The 16,740-nt window shown below is 46.5% G+C and overlaps 7 protein-coding genes across 7 annotated transcripts; 5 read left to right on the top strand and 2 right to left on the bottom strand.

Annotated features, from left to right (window-relative positions):
• The first annotated feature begins 2,173 nt into the window (after positions 1 to 2,173).
• BDV27DRAFT_107720 (mercuric reductase) lies at positions 2,174 to 3,826 on the top strand. Its single transcript, XM_032064448.1, has one exon. It carries the CDS (start codon positions 2,238 to 2,240, stop codon positions 3,675 to 3,677), a length of 1,440 nt encoding a protein of 479 aa, XP_031928125.1. The 5' UTR covers positions 2,174 to 2,237; the 3' UTR covers positions 3,678 to 3,826.
• Positions 3,827 to 4,356: 530 nt separating this feature from the next.
• On the top strand, positions 4,357 to 5,412 carry BDV27DRAFT_157242 (uncharacterized protein; the record flags this gene model as incomplete). Its single annotated transcript, XM_032072466.1, has 3 exons — positions 4,357 to 4,496; positions 4,548 to 4,808; positions 4,863 to 5,412. The coding sequence occupies 3 exons, from the start codon at positions 4,357 to 4,359 to the stop codon at positions 5,410 to 5,412; spliced, it is 951 nt and encodes a 316-aa protein (XP_031928124.1).
• Positions 5,413 to 6,539: 1,127 nt separating this feature from the next.
• On the bottom strand, positions 6,540 to 7,571 carry BDV27DRAFT_171854 (SDR family oxidoreductase; the record flags this gene model as incomplete). Its single annotated transcript, XM_032075710.1, has 3 exons — positions 6,540 to 7,044; positions 7,106 to 7,200; positions 7,272 to 7,571. The coding sequence occupies 3 exons, from the start codon at positions 7,569 to 7,571 to the stop codon at positions 6,540 to 6,542; spliced, it is 900 nt and encodes a 299-aa protein (XP_031928123.1).
• Positions 7,572 to 8,137: 566 nt separating this feature from the next.
• Positions 8,138 to 9,094, top strand: BDV27DRAFT_171853 (SDR family oxidoreductase; the record flags this gene model as incomplete). The annotated part of the gene is made up of 1 exon (XM_032075709.1): positions 8,138 to 9,094. The coding sequence occupies one exon, from the start codon at positions 8,138 to 8,140 to the stop codon at positions 9,092 to 9,094; it is 957 nt and encodes a 318-aa protein (XP_031928122.1).
• A 1,928-nt stretch (positions 9,095 to 11,022) lies between these two features.
• On the top strand, positions 11,023 to 11,905 carry BDV27DRAFT_127474 (uncharacterized protein). Its single transcript, XM_032066774.1, has 2 exons — positions 11,023 to 11,577; positions 11,613 to 11,905. The coding sequence occupies exons 1-2, from the start codon at positions 11,525 to 11,527 to the stop codon at positions 11,881 to 11,883; spliced, it is 324 nt and encodes a 107-aa protein (XP_031928121.1). The 5' UTR covers positions 11,023 to 11,524; the 3' UTR covers positions 11,884 to 11,905.
• Positions 11,906 to 11,927: 22 nt separating this feature from the next.
• Positions 11,928 to 13,798, bottom strand: BDV27DRAFT_171852 (Alpha/Beta hydrolase protein; the record flags this gene model as incomplete). Its single annotated transcript, XM_032075708.1, has 5 exons — positions 11,928 to 12,085; positions 12,143 to 12,328; positions 12,391 to 13,209; positions 13,265 to 13,493; positions 13,547 to 13,798. The coding sequence occupies 5 exons, from the start codon at positions 13,796 to 13,798 to the stop codon at positions 11,928 to 11,930; spliced, it is 1,644 nt and encodes a 547-aa protein (XP_031928120.1).
• Positions 13,799 to 15,986: 2,188 nt separating this feature from the next.
• BDV27DRAFT_157238 (uncharacterized protein) lies at positions 15,987 to 16,301 on the top strand (the record flags this gene model as incomplete). Its single annotated transcript, XM_032072465.1, has 1 exon — positions 15,987 to 16,301. The coding sequence occupies one exon, from the start codon at positions 15,987 to 15,989 to the stop codon at positions 16,299 to 16,301; it is 315 nt and encodes a 104-aa protein (XP_031928119.1).
• Positions 16,302 to 16,740: the final 439 nt, after the last annotated feature.

The following is a 16,740-nucleotide window of genomic DNA, read 5'->3' as shown; positions in this document are numbered from 1 at the left end:
CGAGTGGGACAGGAAGCCACGTTACCACATTTCCGGTAAAGATCTGCGCTTAGAGTTGAGGTGGTTGTATGCATATTCTGAAGCCCAAGCCTCAAACAACCCCAGTGTCTCCAGGTTTTGACCCCAAACCCCACAAGCTTCTCCACCTAGTACGCGGAAGTGGTCCGAGGTTAAGAACAAGATATCCCGCAGTATGCCATTGTCTTATCATCTACCTATAAGTCTACAAGCGAAAGACAGCCAAGGCCACAGCGTAGGCCAGTAGTATACCAGTGCACCTGGGATTGCTCAGTCGCTAATGTATGTAAAAGATCTTGTTTATCGAAGGAGAGAACAACTGGATGAGCCCGATGTCTACAATGGAGCCCGGGAAGTAAAGTGGGCCGCGCCGCCCGTTCGTGAGAGAGGCCGGAATTTATATTCCTCAAAAAAAAGTTTAACATACGCACCCACCGGCGAACCGAATCGAGTAGTGAAATTTGGCCGAACCACCAGGGGAATGTCTACCCATTGGGCTCAATTGCCGTATGCGGTTATCTCGACGGCGGCAGGCTCGAATTGTCCCCGCAGCTATGGGGTGCATTGCATAAATTCTTACCGAAGGATGCCGGTTCTTTTCTTATACTAGCTATTTCACCCCGCGGGGTGCAGGCCGACATGCCGATGATGTCTAAGGGTCTAATACAGGAAGACACAAGCTTCGGCATAATTTCGGTAGAGGCATTCCTTCCGGTGTTTTCCACATGCCTAAAATGTTGTAATATTAATATGTAAAGTATTGTGGGAAAGCCTCGTGAACTTGTGCTTAGTATTGACGAAGGGTAATAGTGATTATATGGTTTTATCGAGCTGTGACAAAGAGCTGCCCATTGATGACCATAGCGAAGGTGGAACAAGGACGACCGTGATCAGTATTTGCCTAGGACTGTTACAGACATCCACTCATCGTCTTCCATTTTGGACAGTCTCTGTCTACCCCCAGGCGCTGCGTCGTGCCTCTATGCTGGTTCGACCCCTCTCTACCGCTGTCTCTCCGAAACTCGAACACTAGTGGTTGTACCACAATTAGCCCGCGCGGAATCAATCCGTTAGGTAGTGCTGTATTGATATTAAATCCCTCATCCAGATGCCCAACTATAGCCAGTGCGGATCCAGATTCTTGGTCGTATGAGTCCTAGGCTTTTATATTAGACCTACCGCTCAATGGGCCATTGACAGGATGTGGATCTGTGTACTATACCAGTATATCTAGATGATTCGAGCTCACACGAAGCCAACAATATCATAATTTTGTTTATAGTGGTCCGTCTCTTCACGGCGCGTGATACAACTGTTTAAGGAACCACGCAGAGCACATGGAAAGTGTACGTGGTTTCCAGAAAACACCTTGGATTAGCAGAAAATATTACGACGCAGAAGCTGGCGAGGTGTGATTTGTATATGTGGGAAACGTCGCATGCATGTAGAAATGGTATTAGGGTTTAGGACTCCCCGGGAAGGGAGACGATTAACAGATTGGGATGTTGATTTGCATGCCATGATGGAATACTCATTGTACTATGGCTTGCTTGCACCTATAAACCGAGAATGTGACTCTCATGCAAATGAGCATCATTGCTGCATAGGGATTGTCGCGTCTTCTCGAAAGCCGTCATGGCGAATCAGCACTGATGTGAAGGTTTAGAATGAATGCAGCTATGCCGGACACTCATGGCAGGATACTTTTGATCCTCCAAGGAACTTCTGTTGCGTTAAATAAATCAGGTTGGGATTCATAGATAGGATGATATTGGTTTCCAATGGTTCAGGGCTCATTCAGTGACTAGAATATGCGGAGGTCATGTCCATTGATTCAACTATACATGAAGAGCAAATCAAGTTAGAAGCAACCGAAACATTAATCGGATGTGGCATTTGTCCTCATACGAAGTAGGTCGGTGACCTCGTATAGCAATCCCCTCCTTTATCTCACACGACATTCAAAGGTGGTCTAGAACTTGTGGTTCCACGATAAGATATAATAAGGTTGATCCAAGCCACGGAACGTGCCACCACATCGCGAACTATGATGTATTAAGACACCGCCTACGTTGAATGACTCGATCATTCCATATATAATGGACTTTTCTCGATTGGCCCTATAGTCTCTGAAATTTCTTCCAAGACCCGTGATGTCGATATACTTTCCATACTTCTACAAAGCACGCCAACGATTAGGGCAATTCATCATCAGAAAAATGGCAACGACTACACATTACGACGCCATCATAATAGGCTCAGGCCAAGGTGGTACTCCGCTCGCAAAAGCATTGGCCGGTGCAAACAAGAAAACCGTACTGATTGAAAAGGAACACATCGGCGGTTGTTGTATCAACGAAGGCTGTACGCCGACCAAAACTATGATCGCTTCTGGTCGCGTCGCGCATATGATCCGCAGGGGGCCAGACTACGGTATCCATGTGCCCGGACAAATTGGACCAACGAATGAATTTACTGTTTGTATGGACAAGGTAAGACAGCGAAAGCGCGATATAGTGAGCTCTTTCAGGAGTGGGGGTGAAAAAGGCCTAGAAGCTGCTGGGGTTGAGGTTGTGCGAGGTGAGGCGAGGTTTAATGACGCGAACACCCTAAAAGTGCTCTTGCCCGACGGGAGTCACAGACTTCTCAGGGGAGAAAAGATTGTTGTTAATGCTGGTTGCCGGCCGGCGCCTCCAAGGCTCGATGGGCTGGAAAGGATAGGGAAAGACAGAGTACTGGACTCCACATCTATTCAAGAGTTAGGTGAGGTACCGGATCACTTAGTGGTCATCGGAGGTGGATACGTTGGAGTTGAGTTCGGGCAATTATTCGCGAGACTTGGATCGAAGGTAACGATTATTCAACGGGGAGCACAGCTGCTGCCTCGAGAAGACAAGGAGGTAGCAGCCGAGCTGCTTGATATCCTGCGGGATGAGTGTTTGACAATTTATCTGGAGGCCAGAGCCACATCTATTACACCTTCATCTGCGGAAACATTCAATATATCCGTGGCGACTCAAAGCGGCAATGAGATTGTGACCAATGTCACTCATTTTCTTTTTGCTGCTGGTAGAATTCCTAACACGGATCACCTGAATACGGACGCCGCAGGGATCGAAGTCGATGTAAAAGGTTACATCAAGTGCAACGAGTTTCTAGAGACTTCTGTCCCTTCCATTTATGCCCTAGGTGACATCAAGGGTCCTCCCGCTTTTACACACATATCCTATGATGACTTTCGGGTTTTGAAAGTTTCTCTGTTCTCCGACTCTCCGGCACATTCTGGACCCTCTGTGAAAGACCGGCTCGTGCCCTATGTGGTATATACAGACCCACAGCTAGCCCACGTGGGATTGCACGAAAGAGAGGCGCGCGAGCAATACCCGCAAATGAAAATACGAACAGCAATTATGCCGATGAGCTATGTTGCCAGGGCATTGGAGACGGATGAACCAAGAGGGATGATGAAAGCAGTCGTTAATGCCGACGATGGACAAATTCTGGGATTTACATGTCTGGGCACAGAAGGAGGAGAACTTATGAGTATTGTAGAGGTCGCTATGATTGCAAAACTTCCATATTGGCAATTACAAGACGCAGTTTTTGCCCATCCAGCTTTTGCGGAAAGCCTGAATAACCTCTGGGGCTTGTTGAAATGATGGACTTTTGGATCATCCAGTGTTGCTCCCTGTGCTCCCAACCAAGGCTCATGCTAACCATTAGCGTTAGTCTCTGGCTGATTGCAGGCATGCTGGTAATACTGGCTGTTGCGTTGTTCTATTTAAATTGTTTTGCCCGCAGGGCTAACTTTGTTGCTGTTGTTGTGCTGGATCTCTACCATATTACAACTTTTCATACCTGCACATTTATCAGGGCAATATAAAACTTTAAACGTCGACCTTTCTAGACACATAGAGTACTACAAGAGCTACAGATGAAAAGTAACTTGAATAGCCTCAGTGATTCCTAAGAGGGGTAACTGCAAACCTTCCTAAACGAACTTTTTTACGAGCGGGGCTTAGACCGCTTTATCGGATCACCTTAAGACCCCGTAGACAGAGCCAAGATATTAAACTGCTAGTTTCATAATTCTATGTTTCTTGCTTGTTAGAATCAAACCTTCACGGTATGGATATTGCAAAATTAGTGAGCCTTAGCCTACGATAGCTCTATGGAGGAACCACTAGAATTGTATGCCAAGTGAAAACACGAGCTATCCCGTCTCATGTGATAGTCAATCTTTCGAGTCATCGTTTTATCTTTTGACGGCGTTTCCTCTTCCCCCATGTGAGGTCCCCGGGGCGAGATAAGTCGTAAACGACAGGCCTGATGCGAAACATGAATTACATCTTCCTAATATGGACTCTCCTCCCCTTCAAAGCTCTTGCTTTCAAGGATTCCACATTCGACCCCGAATACAACTTCCGTCTTAGGAACATAACGGGCTTACCGTATTTCCTCTACTCATGGATTGGATCGTAAGCTATGATTCCATCTTGAAGGAATATGTCCTGATTCATAGGTCACAGGTACTACAACGGCACCACAACGTTCAACTTGGAATATCTCCTAGATGGCAATGGCAATGAGGTGTGCCGCACCTTTCGAAATAAAACCACAACATTCGCATCTGAATCCATTCTGGCCGTGACAAAGACAAACCCCGATGACAAGGGCAAGAATCCAGTACAAATTGCTCTTAAATCGGCACTAACAGACTTCGACTTTGTCCACGGTTCCGATATGGGAAATGAAGAGAGAAACCTAAGGTGGCAATTCCTTTCAATTGAGTACGTCCTATCTCCAGCCAGACTACTGAACAAAAGAGAAGTAACACCTGTTAGGCACGTAGTTCCAGGCTACACGAGTGGATCTTATAAGCCCTACTTCAATCTTTCGCTCGAGAACGATCTCGGTCCGCCGTACCACATTACAGGAGCATCTAATGACACTGGACGTGGTGTCAAGACTGTGGAAATGAACATGAGTTCCTGTGATGATCCGGCCGATACGTGGTGGGGTCTTAGCTTCTTAGACCATGGCGACTATAACCCGGAGGGCATACCTATTACCGAGCCTATCGTCAGTGTAATGTTCGATAATCAATCGGCCAGTTTCTCTTTTAATGGCTGGTTCTTGATCAATAATGAGAAAGGGGATGCTATGTATGGAGAAGGATCGATTGAATTTCTGGGGAAGATAGATCCTCTTCACTCGGATATTTTAAACAAGGGAAGCAATCCTTCATGGACTCCAACGCTTGGATTTGGGAATAGCTCAATGAACATGAAGTTTGGGGGGGAGTCCAAGGAGTCAATGGCAGTCAGTAATGGTGTCAACGATTGGCTGATCTTCTGGCCAGTTGTTGGCCTTATCTTTGGCGTTTTCATCTAGGCGTTGCAAATCCTAGGGAGGCGTAGTGCGCTAGATGTTGTCTTTTCAGAGTAGATTCAACCAGTTAAATCCTCTCTGGAGCTAATTTTCTCAAGCTATAGCTATAGCCTACGTGTAGAAAGCAAACACAGCCTAGGTAGTAAACATCCGTATATTGTCACCAGCACCAAAGGGCATGAACAAAGTCCCCTGAATACCACAAATTTAATAAACCTAAAACTTTAAGCTACGATATCTATACCAATTTAAGCCATCCAGCGGTACTTGGCCTTCATTCCATAATTTTTGTAAACCGTCCATGTGTTCCGGATTTCGGACTTTCAGTTGGCTTCGTGTCGGGCTATTGCAATAACAATATTTAAAGTGAGAAACGTATACAAAATATCGTAATCTAAGAATAATCAGTGTGCCTTTATCTTCAGTAAATTCATTCTTCAATTTTCTCGCCTTGGGAAGCTCGGGCTTTATATTGATCATCGAGTCCAACCGGAAATCTTTCATGCGATTCTTAAAGTGCTTCACCTACCACGCCTCCGAGAAACAATCTTCTGGGCAGGCGACTGTCTCGAGAATGAGTTAACAATATAATTCCTCGCCTATTATAACCATCCGCAAAGAATATCACCGGGCACAGTCAACAAAAGAAAGAAAGAAAGAACGTGAGAGTGTGATATACACAGACAGAGGAGAAAAAGGTCCCATCAAATACGCTAGACAGGGAGGCCACAGGAATTGAAAGACAGAGGTGATAGATATCGGAATTAGAGTATCCGTTGAAAACAGGATTGGAAACATTTATTCCAACGTTCAGAAAGAGGAGCAACCCATCCTGGATCGTAATGTAGGGTAGCGCGTCTATATAAGTCCGATTCATGCTTCGAGCTAAACAACCAAACGCTCTGTTTTTCTTTGACCTCTTCCTGTTACCTCCCCCCGTGCATAACCATCCAAAAATGTCGCATCATTCGGCTATTGTCCGCCTCGTTCTATCCGCTGTTTTCCTTGCCTCTTGCCTACCAGGTCGCTGACGGGCTCTATACAGTAATGTAGGGTCAAGCGGTTGTGGTCTACTTCAATTCACGTCATAAACGCTCTTGGTGTCCACTATAGTATCTATGGCAGCTATTCTAGTATTGAAAAACGTAGTTCCTATCCTCCAACAACAACTTCCTCACAAAATCCCTCGGCTTAGTAGGCTCTCTCCCCAAAATCTCACGTAAAAGCGGATGCGTTGTGCGCAGGCTCCCCTTGACAATCTCATCCCAAAATAACACAATCATCTCAAAGTGCTCCCTTGGCTTGCCACGCGGGTCAACCATCCATGTGCGAAGATACTCCTCCCGTGGGACCAAATCAAGCTTGATCTGTCGACCAGTGGTCTCATTGAGGATATCTACTATCTCCCGAGCAGTGATCGTCTCACCCGCAGTAAACAGTACAATTTGGTTCACATAACCGCCACGAATCATGATGCGCGCGGTTGCCTCGCCAAGTTCTGCTCGTGAAGTAAAAGCCACCTCTCCGTCGGCGGGGAGGGTGATGGTTCCACTCCGTTCAGGATCCCAGTCGAGAAATACGGTGAAGCATTCGGCGTAGGCACCTTCCCGGATGGAAGTATATGTAAGGCCGGATCTAGGTTCGGAAAATTAGACTGGTGCAAATTACTGATATAGGTGCAGGATGCACCACGTACTCTTTGAGCAGCCTTTCAGTCAAAAGATGATCCTGCATCACTGGAGCCTTGGAGGTATCTTGGAAGCCCCCGAAGGCCAAAGACGTATACCATATCTAGGCGGGTAGTGGGGCTTTTGTCAGCAAACATCATCCATGATTTCTGCAAAACCATAAATAGAACGTACATGCTTCACTCCAGCTTTCTTAGCGGCCTCTATGACGCTGGCATGCTGCTGGCCGCGGTGTCGGTCACCTGTACTAACAAGAAGGAGGTTCTCGACATCGCGCAGGCCCGTTTCCAGAGATTGAGGATCATCGTAGTTAACATGGCGGAAAGCGATCCCGCGATTCTCAAAAATTGATTTGTTAGCGGCGTTGGATGATGCCGCAGCAAATTCAGAAAGGGGAATGTTTGCGGTGAAATAGTTCAGCACTTGCTTTCCAAGGCCTCCGGTTGCGCCTGTGATTAGATATCTGAGTGTCATCTTGATCTTGCTGCTCGAGGTCGGGTCCGTCTGGCACTAATTCATGCTTCTCAGAATCCACTCAGGTGTTTTGTTCTATGTATCTTTCGCCGTCGAGGGAGCTCCTATATCAAGAGACGTTTGTTGCTTGATAATGAAGCAGGATTACTAATGTAACCTATTGTAGATCTTGCCGTCTATTAAAGCCACGCCACTGTGGGTAATTATTGGGAACGAAGGTGGGATGGCCGCTATGTATGCCGGAGCTCCACATTGTCGTCGGAGCCTCCCACCGCATAAAAGATGCTGACTGATAGTCCTTGACTAGTATTAAACAGACATCTATTAAATCTACTCTGAGTAAATCATAGAATAGGATGGAATAGTTACTATACCAGAGTTCTATACTATTATTGGAGTCTCCTACTAAATAAAAAGATGCTGATTAATAGTCATTGACCATTATTAATCGGACTCCTAATGGTATCGTTGGTCTTGCCGCTATATACAGCCCTGAGACGCACCTTTGTAGGACATTGTTATTACACCCATTCAACTTGATTGCTCACAACCATACTCTACGAATCATGGCTCCAACTATCCTTGTTGTCGGTGCAACAGGCAACACCGGCCGGGCCGTGACCCAAACCCTCCCAACCATTCTTAAAGCGAACGAAACCTTCTCCAACCACCGAGTGCTTGCCATGACCAGGTCTCTTTCCAGCCCTACAGCCCAAGATCTTGCGAAAATTCCCGGCGTTGAGGTTGTCGAATATAACTGGACCGACATCACTGCCGACTGGCTTCGCGAACAGCAAGTTGTGCGCGCCTTTATTGCTTCCCACAACGCACCAAATCAATTTGCTGAAGAGTCGGCCTTCCATGTCGCCGCCCTGAAAGCCGGTGTTGAGTATATTGTGCGCATCTCCACCACGGCGCCCAATGTCCGTCCCGATTTCGAAGCCTACTATCCGCGCCAGCACTGGGCTATCGAGGCCCTGCTTGAGTCCGCAGAGTTTAGTGCTTTGGGATGGACCTCGCTCCAGCCAAACATATTTCTGAACTTTTATCTTGCCGTTGCGGCCCAGTTTATCAAGCAATATAGACAGGCTGGTGAGCAGGACACGCTCAGGTTAATGGCGGCTAAGGATGCGCCTGTTGCTCCTATTCACCCAGACGAAGTCGGCATTTTTGCAGCTCACCTTCTGGCCCAGGTTGATCCGAGTGCGCACAATCGGGCCAAGTATATCCTGAATGGGCCGGAGGATATCACCGGCGAGCAGCTAGTTGGCTTGGTAGAACAGCATATTGGCACCAAGGTGAAGGATGTGAATTATCAGGACTTGAGCCTCTTGGATGCAATGCTGAACAGTGGCTTTGGAGGTCCGGGACAATCGAAGACTGTCATCGGGTCTACGAGATATGCGGTGACGACTATGTGGGAAGGTAAATGTAATGCTGCAACGACTAGTAAGCAGGTTTTGAAGATTGCTGCGCCGAAGCGGACGCCTGCGGAGGTGCTGAGGAGCTTGCTAGAGGAGTAAACATTAAAGGGGAGGTGTTGATCTTTCGATGTATCTATACAAGACAAGGAGACAGATCCCATGTTATCCATGCCTAAAGTACCCAATATGAAAGGTAGTTGACCTTCTGGTACAGAAATATATGCAGTATCAACACATGGTCCAACCAGCCAGCCATTTAGATCACAAAACCATGAGCCAACTGTGGCTCCCAAGCGTGTATCATTCGTAGCCGTTCCCCTCGATAAGTGATGTCTGTCAATACGATAAAATGGCCGAGCCAGGTACTCGAAAACGAGTTAGCCTCGAAGGCCTCTCTAACTAGCTTCGTTTGTCTGGACAACACAACCACAAAAAGAAAATTAAGGAGAAATCTGAGAAGACATCCAATCAATTTACGAAGTCCAAAAAGAAGTGTTCAAGTCCACCCCCCAAACATAACTCTCGTCAGCACTAGGTTCCAATTCGCTTATGTATTTTGTGCCCCCTGCTGAGATATGATGTCCTCCACTGTGTTAGGGACCGGACAAGGGTAGTATATAGCCTACCTACGAATGTCAATTGAATGGTGGAGCAAGGTTGTTGGAGCATACTTGATGAGACGGAATGTCTAGTAGTTGGCGTTGCGTGGAATCGAGAATATGGAGTTCTCCTGTCTTGCGGATCTGAACCACCACGCGGGACATCGGACTCGCATTCAACAGTTATTTCCACTGCTTTCCTGAAAAACCCCTCTTTTACGCCTATGACGCTGTTGTGCCTTTTTGTCCGAGTGCTCTCTGAGTGTCGCTTCCTTTCCCAGTTATTGAATTCAAGTTGAATTCTATAGTCCAGACACATATAGGACGTAGCGCCATGTCTCACACCCTTGAATATAACCTTGAGGTATAATTCCAACCTTGAGTAACAGAACTCAAGCCAAAGCTACGTAATGCATATCTGGCCATGCCTGCTATGCAGGATGCCAGGATACAATATTATAGTACGCTAATGAAATCAGTGATCCTTCTTCCACCTTTTGTTTTGCAATAGCACACAATCCTCACAAGTGGCATGATGAGGAGGCTATGCAGGCACCTTAGATCTCCTCCATGAACTGGTTTCTCTTCCTGGAAATCTGCTACACCAGTTCACTAGCCGCAGCGTTTGCTTGCTTTTCAACGAAGCCATCGCCTCTCGGGTGTAACATCACATTATACCTATCTCTCTGACCAATTTCTAGCTAGGTAGCACCTTGGAGAGTGAGCATATTCGGAGAGGGGAAGACAGAAGTTAAAGGGCGGGGACACGAAATCAGCGGAAGCATAATCTTTGTGTAGTATCCATGAGTCTTAGCCTTTCTTTCAACCCAGTCAACATTAGCTCGTAGACTCTTCTATTTGGTCGCAACTTGTTAGAGTATGTGCCCTAACTTGGAGTTGACTCTTGGCCTCCACTACTCCGTAGTAAACCATGCTATTATTATTGCTTACTATTATTTGTCACTCATGCTGGCTTTCTCCCTCCTTCGGTATTATCCCATCTTCTTCTTTTCCTTTTCTCCTTTCCTTGTTCTTGTTATTATTATTATTGTTGTTGTTGTTATTACTTTCCTAAATCTCTTTGCCTATCGTCTTGTGAGGCTTTCCATGTTCAATTGTCATAATGTCATACAAGGGCTGATATGTCCATGGATATGGTTTCAACGGGACAAAAGAAGAAAAGAAAAGAAGAGAAAATTGGAAAAAGGATGGAGACAAAGAGAGTGGGAAATTAGATGACAAGGAACCAAGAAAAAGAACAAAGAAAGAAAAAAGAAAACCCACTATTAGATACATAGTAGTGTAACTGTCATGAGGCTTAGTGATTACGGTGACTTGGCCAGCCCACGCAATCCACGCCTATTCGTCCAAACCCAGCCCTAATATACGCCACAAAGAACATCCATGTCCCTCCACCGCCAACGTTGCCTTGTCGCAACGTCGAGAACCACTATTTTATATTCGTAGGGGAGCCTGGCAAGATACTCTATGATTCTTAGGAAACATTCCTCAAGACTAATACTTTACATCACCATGTATTTCAATGGACTATGACCGCCCCGCCCCTCCAGTGACAGACAGCCTCACGTACTGCCACTCCACTGTTAATCATAACGCCATTCTACCTGCATGATGAACTCCGCAATAGTTTTCACGTTATCCTTCTTCCTCTCCCTTTTTCTTTTCGCCGCCTCCTCTCTCGTTCCTCCACGAACTCTCCGGCAACTCCTCGTGTTCGCTTTCGTCTTGTCTCTTCCCTTCCTGATCGGCTCTCTCATTACCTTGGCGGTTAACCATTACACCCGTTCTCGAGCCAGAAGCACAACCAGTACACAACGCCTACACATGTCTTTTTGACCCCCGCATCAAAGACTACCGACAAACAAATCGGCGTGGAGACAACTGGTATGAACCCAGTATATTCAATAGCATGGAGTCTGTCCAGGCGATGATCGATCGCCCCTCCACCCGCTTCGGGCTAGGGTCTTGGCTTTTTTTTGGTGCCCGAAGTGGACCAGTTTGATTGGCGCCTGGTGCGCTTGGGTTATATATATGTCGTCTATCTCGATCGAGAATAATTACTTGGGGTCTTGTTTTGTGGTATTCTTTGGCGGTCTGAGGGTATTGGAGAACATTATGAAGGTAGGACCATACTTTGTTCGTATACTCCGATACAATCGTCTACCTGGCTCAGAGGTTTCAGGCTCTACTGAGGTCACAGTGTCTCACGGAAGTACACGAAAAGAGGAATTATGCATGTTGAGATATAGATTGTATACTGGGCTCTGATACAATGATATTATGTCTCCATATTGTCCTGCTCACGATGGCACTCAGCGCCCGTACTGCTCCTTCGCTATCGAATTCATAAACGTCGTCCCTGCCAATCGAAAAGTGTCAGGTCTCACGCCGCCATCAGTAGGATGTAAGTAGAAATTTTGCCCATAGCCACCCGTAGCATTATACACGGGCCAGTGGTCTACCCCGGCAACTAAAGCCACGGTTAGATGATATCCTCAGTGATGATACGCTACAGGAGTAGCCTTACCTCCATGGTTATTTGGATCAAGGTCGGTTATGAAGCTGATCCACATGCGAGTGGTGAGTTTGGCCAGGTCTAGCACGTCCTGTGTTGCGTTTGCGAGCGGGCTTTGGCCAGCAGCATATCCTAGCCCGATTCTATTGTAGAAGACGTAGCCGATTTCGGTGAAATGGCTGGTGCCTGTGTATGAAGCTATGGATACCCAAGTTTTAGTCTCTTGATTGAAATGAGTGAGGTTATGGGGTGTTTCTTACTCGATGATATTGGTGACTCAAACAGGTATGAATAAACTGGGGCACCGTATTTGGACCATGCGTCTGTCCTCAGACGCCGCCATGAAAGGAACATTTGATCCGTCAGCAACGCCACCGACCGCTTAAACTGCTTTCCCACGGGTCCATCGGGCTGAACGTGGTAATGAGCTGGCAGTCCAAGCGAGTCGATGTCAGGGTACAGCGCCATGAGTATTTCGGTCGTGTTGGCATCCAGCCCCGACGACTGAATAAGACTTGCAATGTCCTCGTCCGTGTTGACTCCGGTGCCAGCAAACATTGTGGCTTCGTCGGCATTTGTGCCGAGCAAAATAGGCGTCTTGGTGAATTCTCCAGCGTCGAGAAGCACCGATGGTAGATCAGGAATGATGTCCCCATCTACAATGGGGTAGAAACTACCCGTAATCTGGGTGATTGTAGCATTTAGTTTATCGAAGGGAACCGTACGCAAACAAGCAAGTTTATCTGAGCTACCATCACACCCGACAGCACTAACGATGGTATCGTAGATTTGCTGAGGTTCCGTCAAGTTCTTCATGTGGCTACCATCGGCGCCAGACTCAGCAATGATACCACGGAAGAGGCCATCATCACGACCGCCATAGGCAGTGGCGTGGTATCCAACGTTACCGCCACCAGCGCTCTCACCCCAAATGGTGACCTTGGCTGGGTCACCGCCAAAGGCTTCAATATTCTCGTTGATCCATTGCATCGCAATTCGCTGATCTTTGAGGCCGAGGTTGGCCACGCCTGCGTCGAGGATATCCTGGCTGGCCATGAAGCCCCAGAAAGACATTCGGTCTACGTACGGCATTAGCATCTATTCCTCAGTTCTATGCAGAGAAAATATACTGACAATCTGCGGAGATGGCAATAAACGGCTTTCCCATCTTGACCGATTCCTCGACGATGAAGCTCAGATTATAGACGCCGTTGGCACTGTAATCCATCGACCAGCCTCCTCCGTGAGTAAAAAATCCGACCGGGAGGAGCTCGTCATCCTTGCTCTGTCCTGATTTTGCAGGCCTGACAATATTCAATGTCAGGCAGTCTTCACTCAGGGTGTAAGGCCAGGCAGCACTGTTCTTTGGGATGGGTTAGCAAGGGTATTGATTTCGTAGTCCAAGGCCAACCTTACTCCATATCCGACGCAAGAATCAGCATATTCGGTAGCGTTTCTAGTACCAAAGGTGCTGTTCAAGCTTTGTGGGTTCTGGAAACGGAGCTCGCCAACGGGTGGTTGAGCGAATGGGATGCCGAGAAAGAGATCCTGGTCGTATGAAGCAACATATTTGCCCTCATAAGTGCCGTTCTTGACTGTGGCGGTTGGAGAAAGGCCAGCGACCACGCTTGGCAGAGCAGCGAGGAGGACTTTCGAAAGCAGCGCCATGGGAAGCTGTTAAAGACTGAATATATTCATTTTTTTTTTTTTTTTCAGAATGACCGCTGCACTGAGGGAAAGGATTCTATTAAAATAATGCCTGAACACCACGCATGACAAAACAGCGCCATCCCCAGATAAGTAGCCACCAACTTTTTCAAATAATGACGATCAGGCGGTTGATTATCTCCACTTCCTACTTCTCCGCACTTGCTCCCGTTAATGACATCTTTGAGGGTAAGGGTTGCCTCTCCACATTCGATAGTGGATTTCTGGGGTACTCCAGGTTACGGGCTCTGGGGGATCAGGGCAGCAGTCATTCCTGAAATGGCAGTTGTAAGCGCTCGGTAATGCCGTCTTGGCTCTTCACTGGCGAGGATTTGATTTAGAGATCAGCACAATGAGCGGACGCCGCCTGCCTGGGTGAAGCTAAACGTGAATGGCTCCGGACAAACCCCGGTGGGCAAGTCTTGAAACTGACTCCTTGGTGAGCCCGATTGGGGTCCATATGGTATCAAGAAACAACCCCTACTGCCGATTCCTGGAATTCCGGCCCGCAACCCCGGGGTTCCACTGTTCGATTGTTGTTGAAGATATCAAGAAGACTACCTTGGCATTAGCACTCCGGGGAGGACGTTGTCTTCAAAAATTGGCTCGGGGAGTTTACATGTGGTAGCTTGCCTTGATCCGCTTAGGGTCCGAAGTGATGTGGTACCCCGGACCTACAAATAGCTATTCACATACAAGTAGACGAGCTCCATGAAGGCATCTCCCTCTGACCCACAAAAGCAATGGATTCGGAATGGTAAATACAGGAAGCAACTGTAGTGCCAAGCCAACCACTATAATCTTGCGTACTCACTGTTAATCAGGGGATCTTCCAGGGTGGTTTTTGTTTCTCGTTGGTGACCTGTATGTATGTTTGTGATTGTTGTGCTGTACAGAAGGAGAGTGAGAAACAGTCTATACACGGAATGGAAGACAGTGACAGATGTCTGCACATCCTATATTGGTAAATAATGTCTTCTGTGATCCATTCTTCATAGAAGTCGCAATATCGTTCTTTGGAAAAACATAGACTCAATCGAGTTGTGACAAAGTCACTGTAGCCATTTTTTTTCTAAATGACGCTCTTCTAACCCTAAGCATAATCATTTAACTTGTGAGCTAGTCATATCGATTACCTTCGTCCAAGACTCGCAGCTGATATTAAGTGGTCGAGGAAGGGCGTGTCTCCTACAAAGCTTTTCGTATACATAACTCCTCTTTTCGAGAAGAGAAAAGGGCAGGAGCGAGAATGCTGTTGAGCTATGCAGAATCAATAACTATCTTATGATGTAGGAATTTCGGAAAGAGGCTATATAGCTGTTTATTCCTGAATATAAAAGAAAAGAAAAGAAATGGTAACTATACTAGGTAGCAAAAATATATACACAAACTGTATAAAAATGAGGATATTTATAGCAAACCTATCCCGCTCCTGGATATGGCAAGCCAAGATAGGACGAATATAATCTTTGAGCTTAATAAACATAGTAAGAATGCTCTATTCCGTAAGTCAGTAGAATAGCCAGCAGGGTAGGCACCACTAACCGCTTCTTACCTCTGCTATCCTTGGAGACAGAATAATTTTCCGAAAATATATTTTTTTTTGCATTTTGCTCCAGTAATATCGAGACAATATTACGTAGTGTGTTATCTCATAAGTCTACAATCTTAGCATCAAGTGGGTCTTAGACTGGAGAAGGTAGTATCCTCAGATATTCCGTTTTCGTGGGCAGCCGCTGAAGAAGCAGCACACAAAGCTTATTAACTATAAAGTTGAAATCACTGTCGTATAATGCCCATGATTGGTTGAGAGTAAAGCGACCGATCTTGGTCCGGTAAATCGATCTACGTTCCTTACTGCGAACAGTGGTCACCACTGGAATTGACTTTTTTTATGGTCATTTCCGACATGGATTTCGAAGGCAGATCATCTTGGACCACGGAATATTATTCCCCATGCAGAAGTCAATACGGGTTCTCTCCCTAATGACTTCATGCAAACTAACATCCAGAGAACTATATATATAGCTAAGTGCCTACTTAATCAATTAGTAGCCATCCCTGGTTGCCTACTGTGCTCTGGTTCCAAGCTACTACTCTTATCTATCTAAAACTTCAAGCCACTACGAAACAACTCCTGCCACCCACAATGCGTGTGACGGGTTTCTTGGCCCTTGTCTCAACATTCCCCTTCCTCTCCGGCTCATGGCCGACGATGCCCCAAAGACGATCCAGACTCTTGGCCAGAGCTGACGAGCCCCCGACTCTGAATGGCCTTGTGAGAGATTTCGATAGGCTTTCGCCGGCTGAGATCAAAACTTTTACTCCCCACCTGACTCGCAAAGACCTTGAGAAACTTTACGGTTGTGTTGCATCGGAAGGCGCTTGTACTGGACATTTACACGATCTGGCGAAGCATGCCGACGAGATGGGTATATTGAACTCTTTCAAGACTCCCCACTAGGACGGGTAGTCTATTCAGTAACAGAAAACGGAGTTAATACCCCAGTGGGTGGACAATCGCTGTCCTCATGATTTGGGCTTTTCATGTGGGAGGTTCAGTTTTTGTTCCGTTATTGGTTTGCAATTAAGAAAAGGTGTGCGATGGTTTTCATTTCACTGCAAATATTTAACTCTCGACAGAGCTAGCCGTTTTAATCATGACACCTTAAGACACATCTTGACATATGCAGTATTCGGTATACGGAAGTAGGAATTATAACCAAATATAATCAATTTATCTGGGTGCGGTCAAACGCACAGGCTGTGAATCTGGGTTGACAAATCTGAATGCGGGCCACATTCCATTCCATTCCCATTGGGGAATAAATATCCTTATGGTATAAAAGTTGCGATTACTATAAGGAGAAAACCCCCCCCCAAAAAAAAAGGCCAGAAACCTC

Source organism: Aspergillus caelatus, assembly GCF_009193585.1.
Source record: "Aspergillus caelatus strain CBS 763.97 unplaced genomic scaffold BDV27scaffold_76, whole genome shotgun sequence".
Taxonomy (NCBI): Eukaryota; Fungi; Ascomycota; class Eurotiomycetes; order Eurotiales; family Aspergillaceae; genus Aspergillus; species Aspergillus caelatus.
Note: the sequence above shows the minus strand (reverse complement) of the source record. Positions and strands in the feature narration are given on the sequence as shown.

What these genes read in the sequence shown, in the direction of transcription:
- BDV27DRAFT_107720 (XM_032064448.1), top strand. Translation starts at nt 2,238, where the DNA reads ATGGCAACGACTACACATTACGACGCCATCATAATAGGCTCAGGCCAA.
- BDV27DRAFT_127474 (XM_032066774.1), top strand. Translation starts at nt 11,525, where the DNA reads ATGGAGTCTGTCCAGGCGATGATCGATCGCCCCTCCACCCGCTTCGGG. An exon ending in TCCACCCGCTTCGGGCTAGG is followed by an intron (nt 11,578 to 11,612) that starts GTCTTGGCTTTT and finishes GAAGTGGACCAG; the next exon opens with TTTGATTGGCGCCTGGTGCG.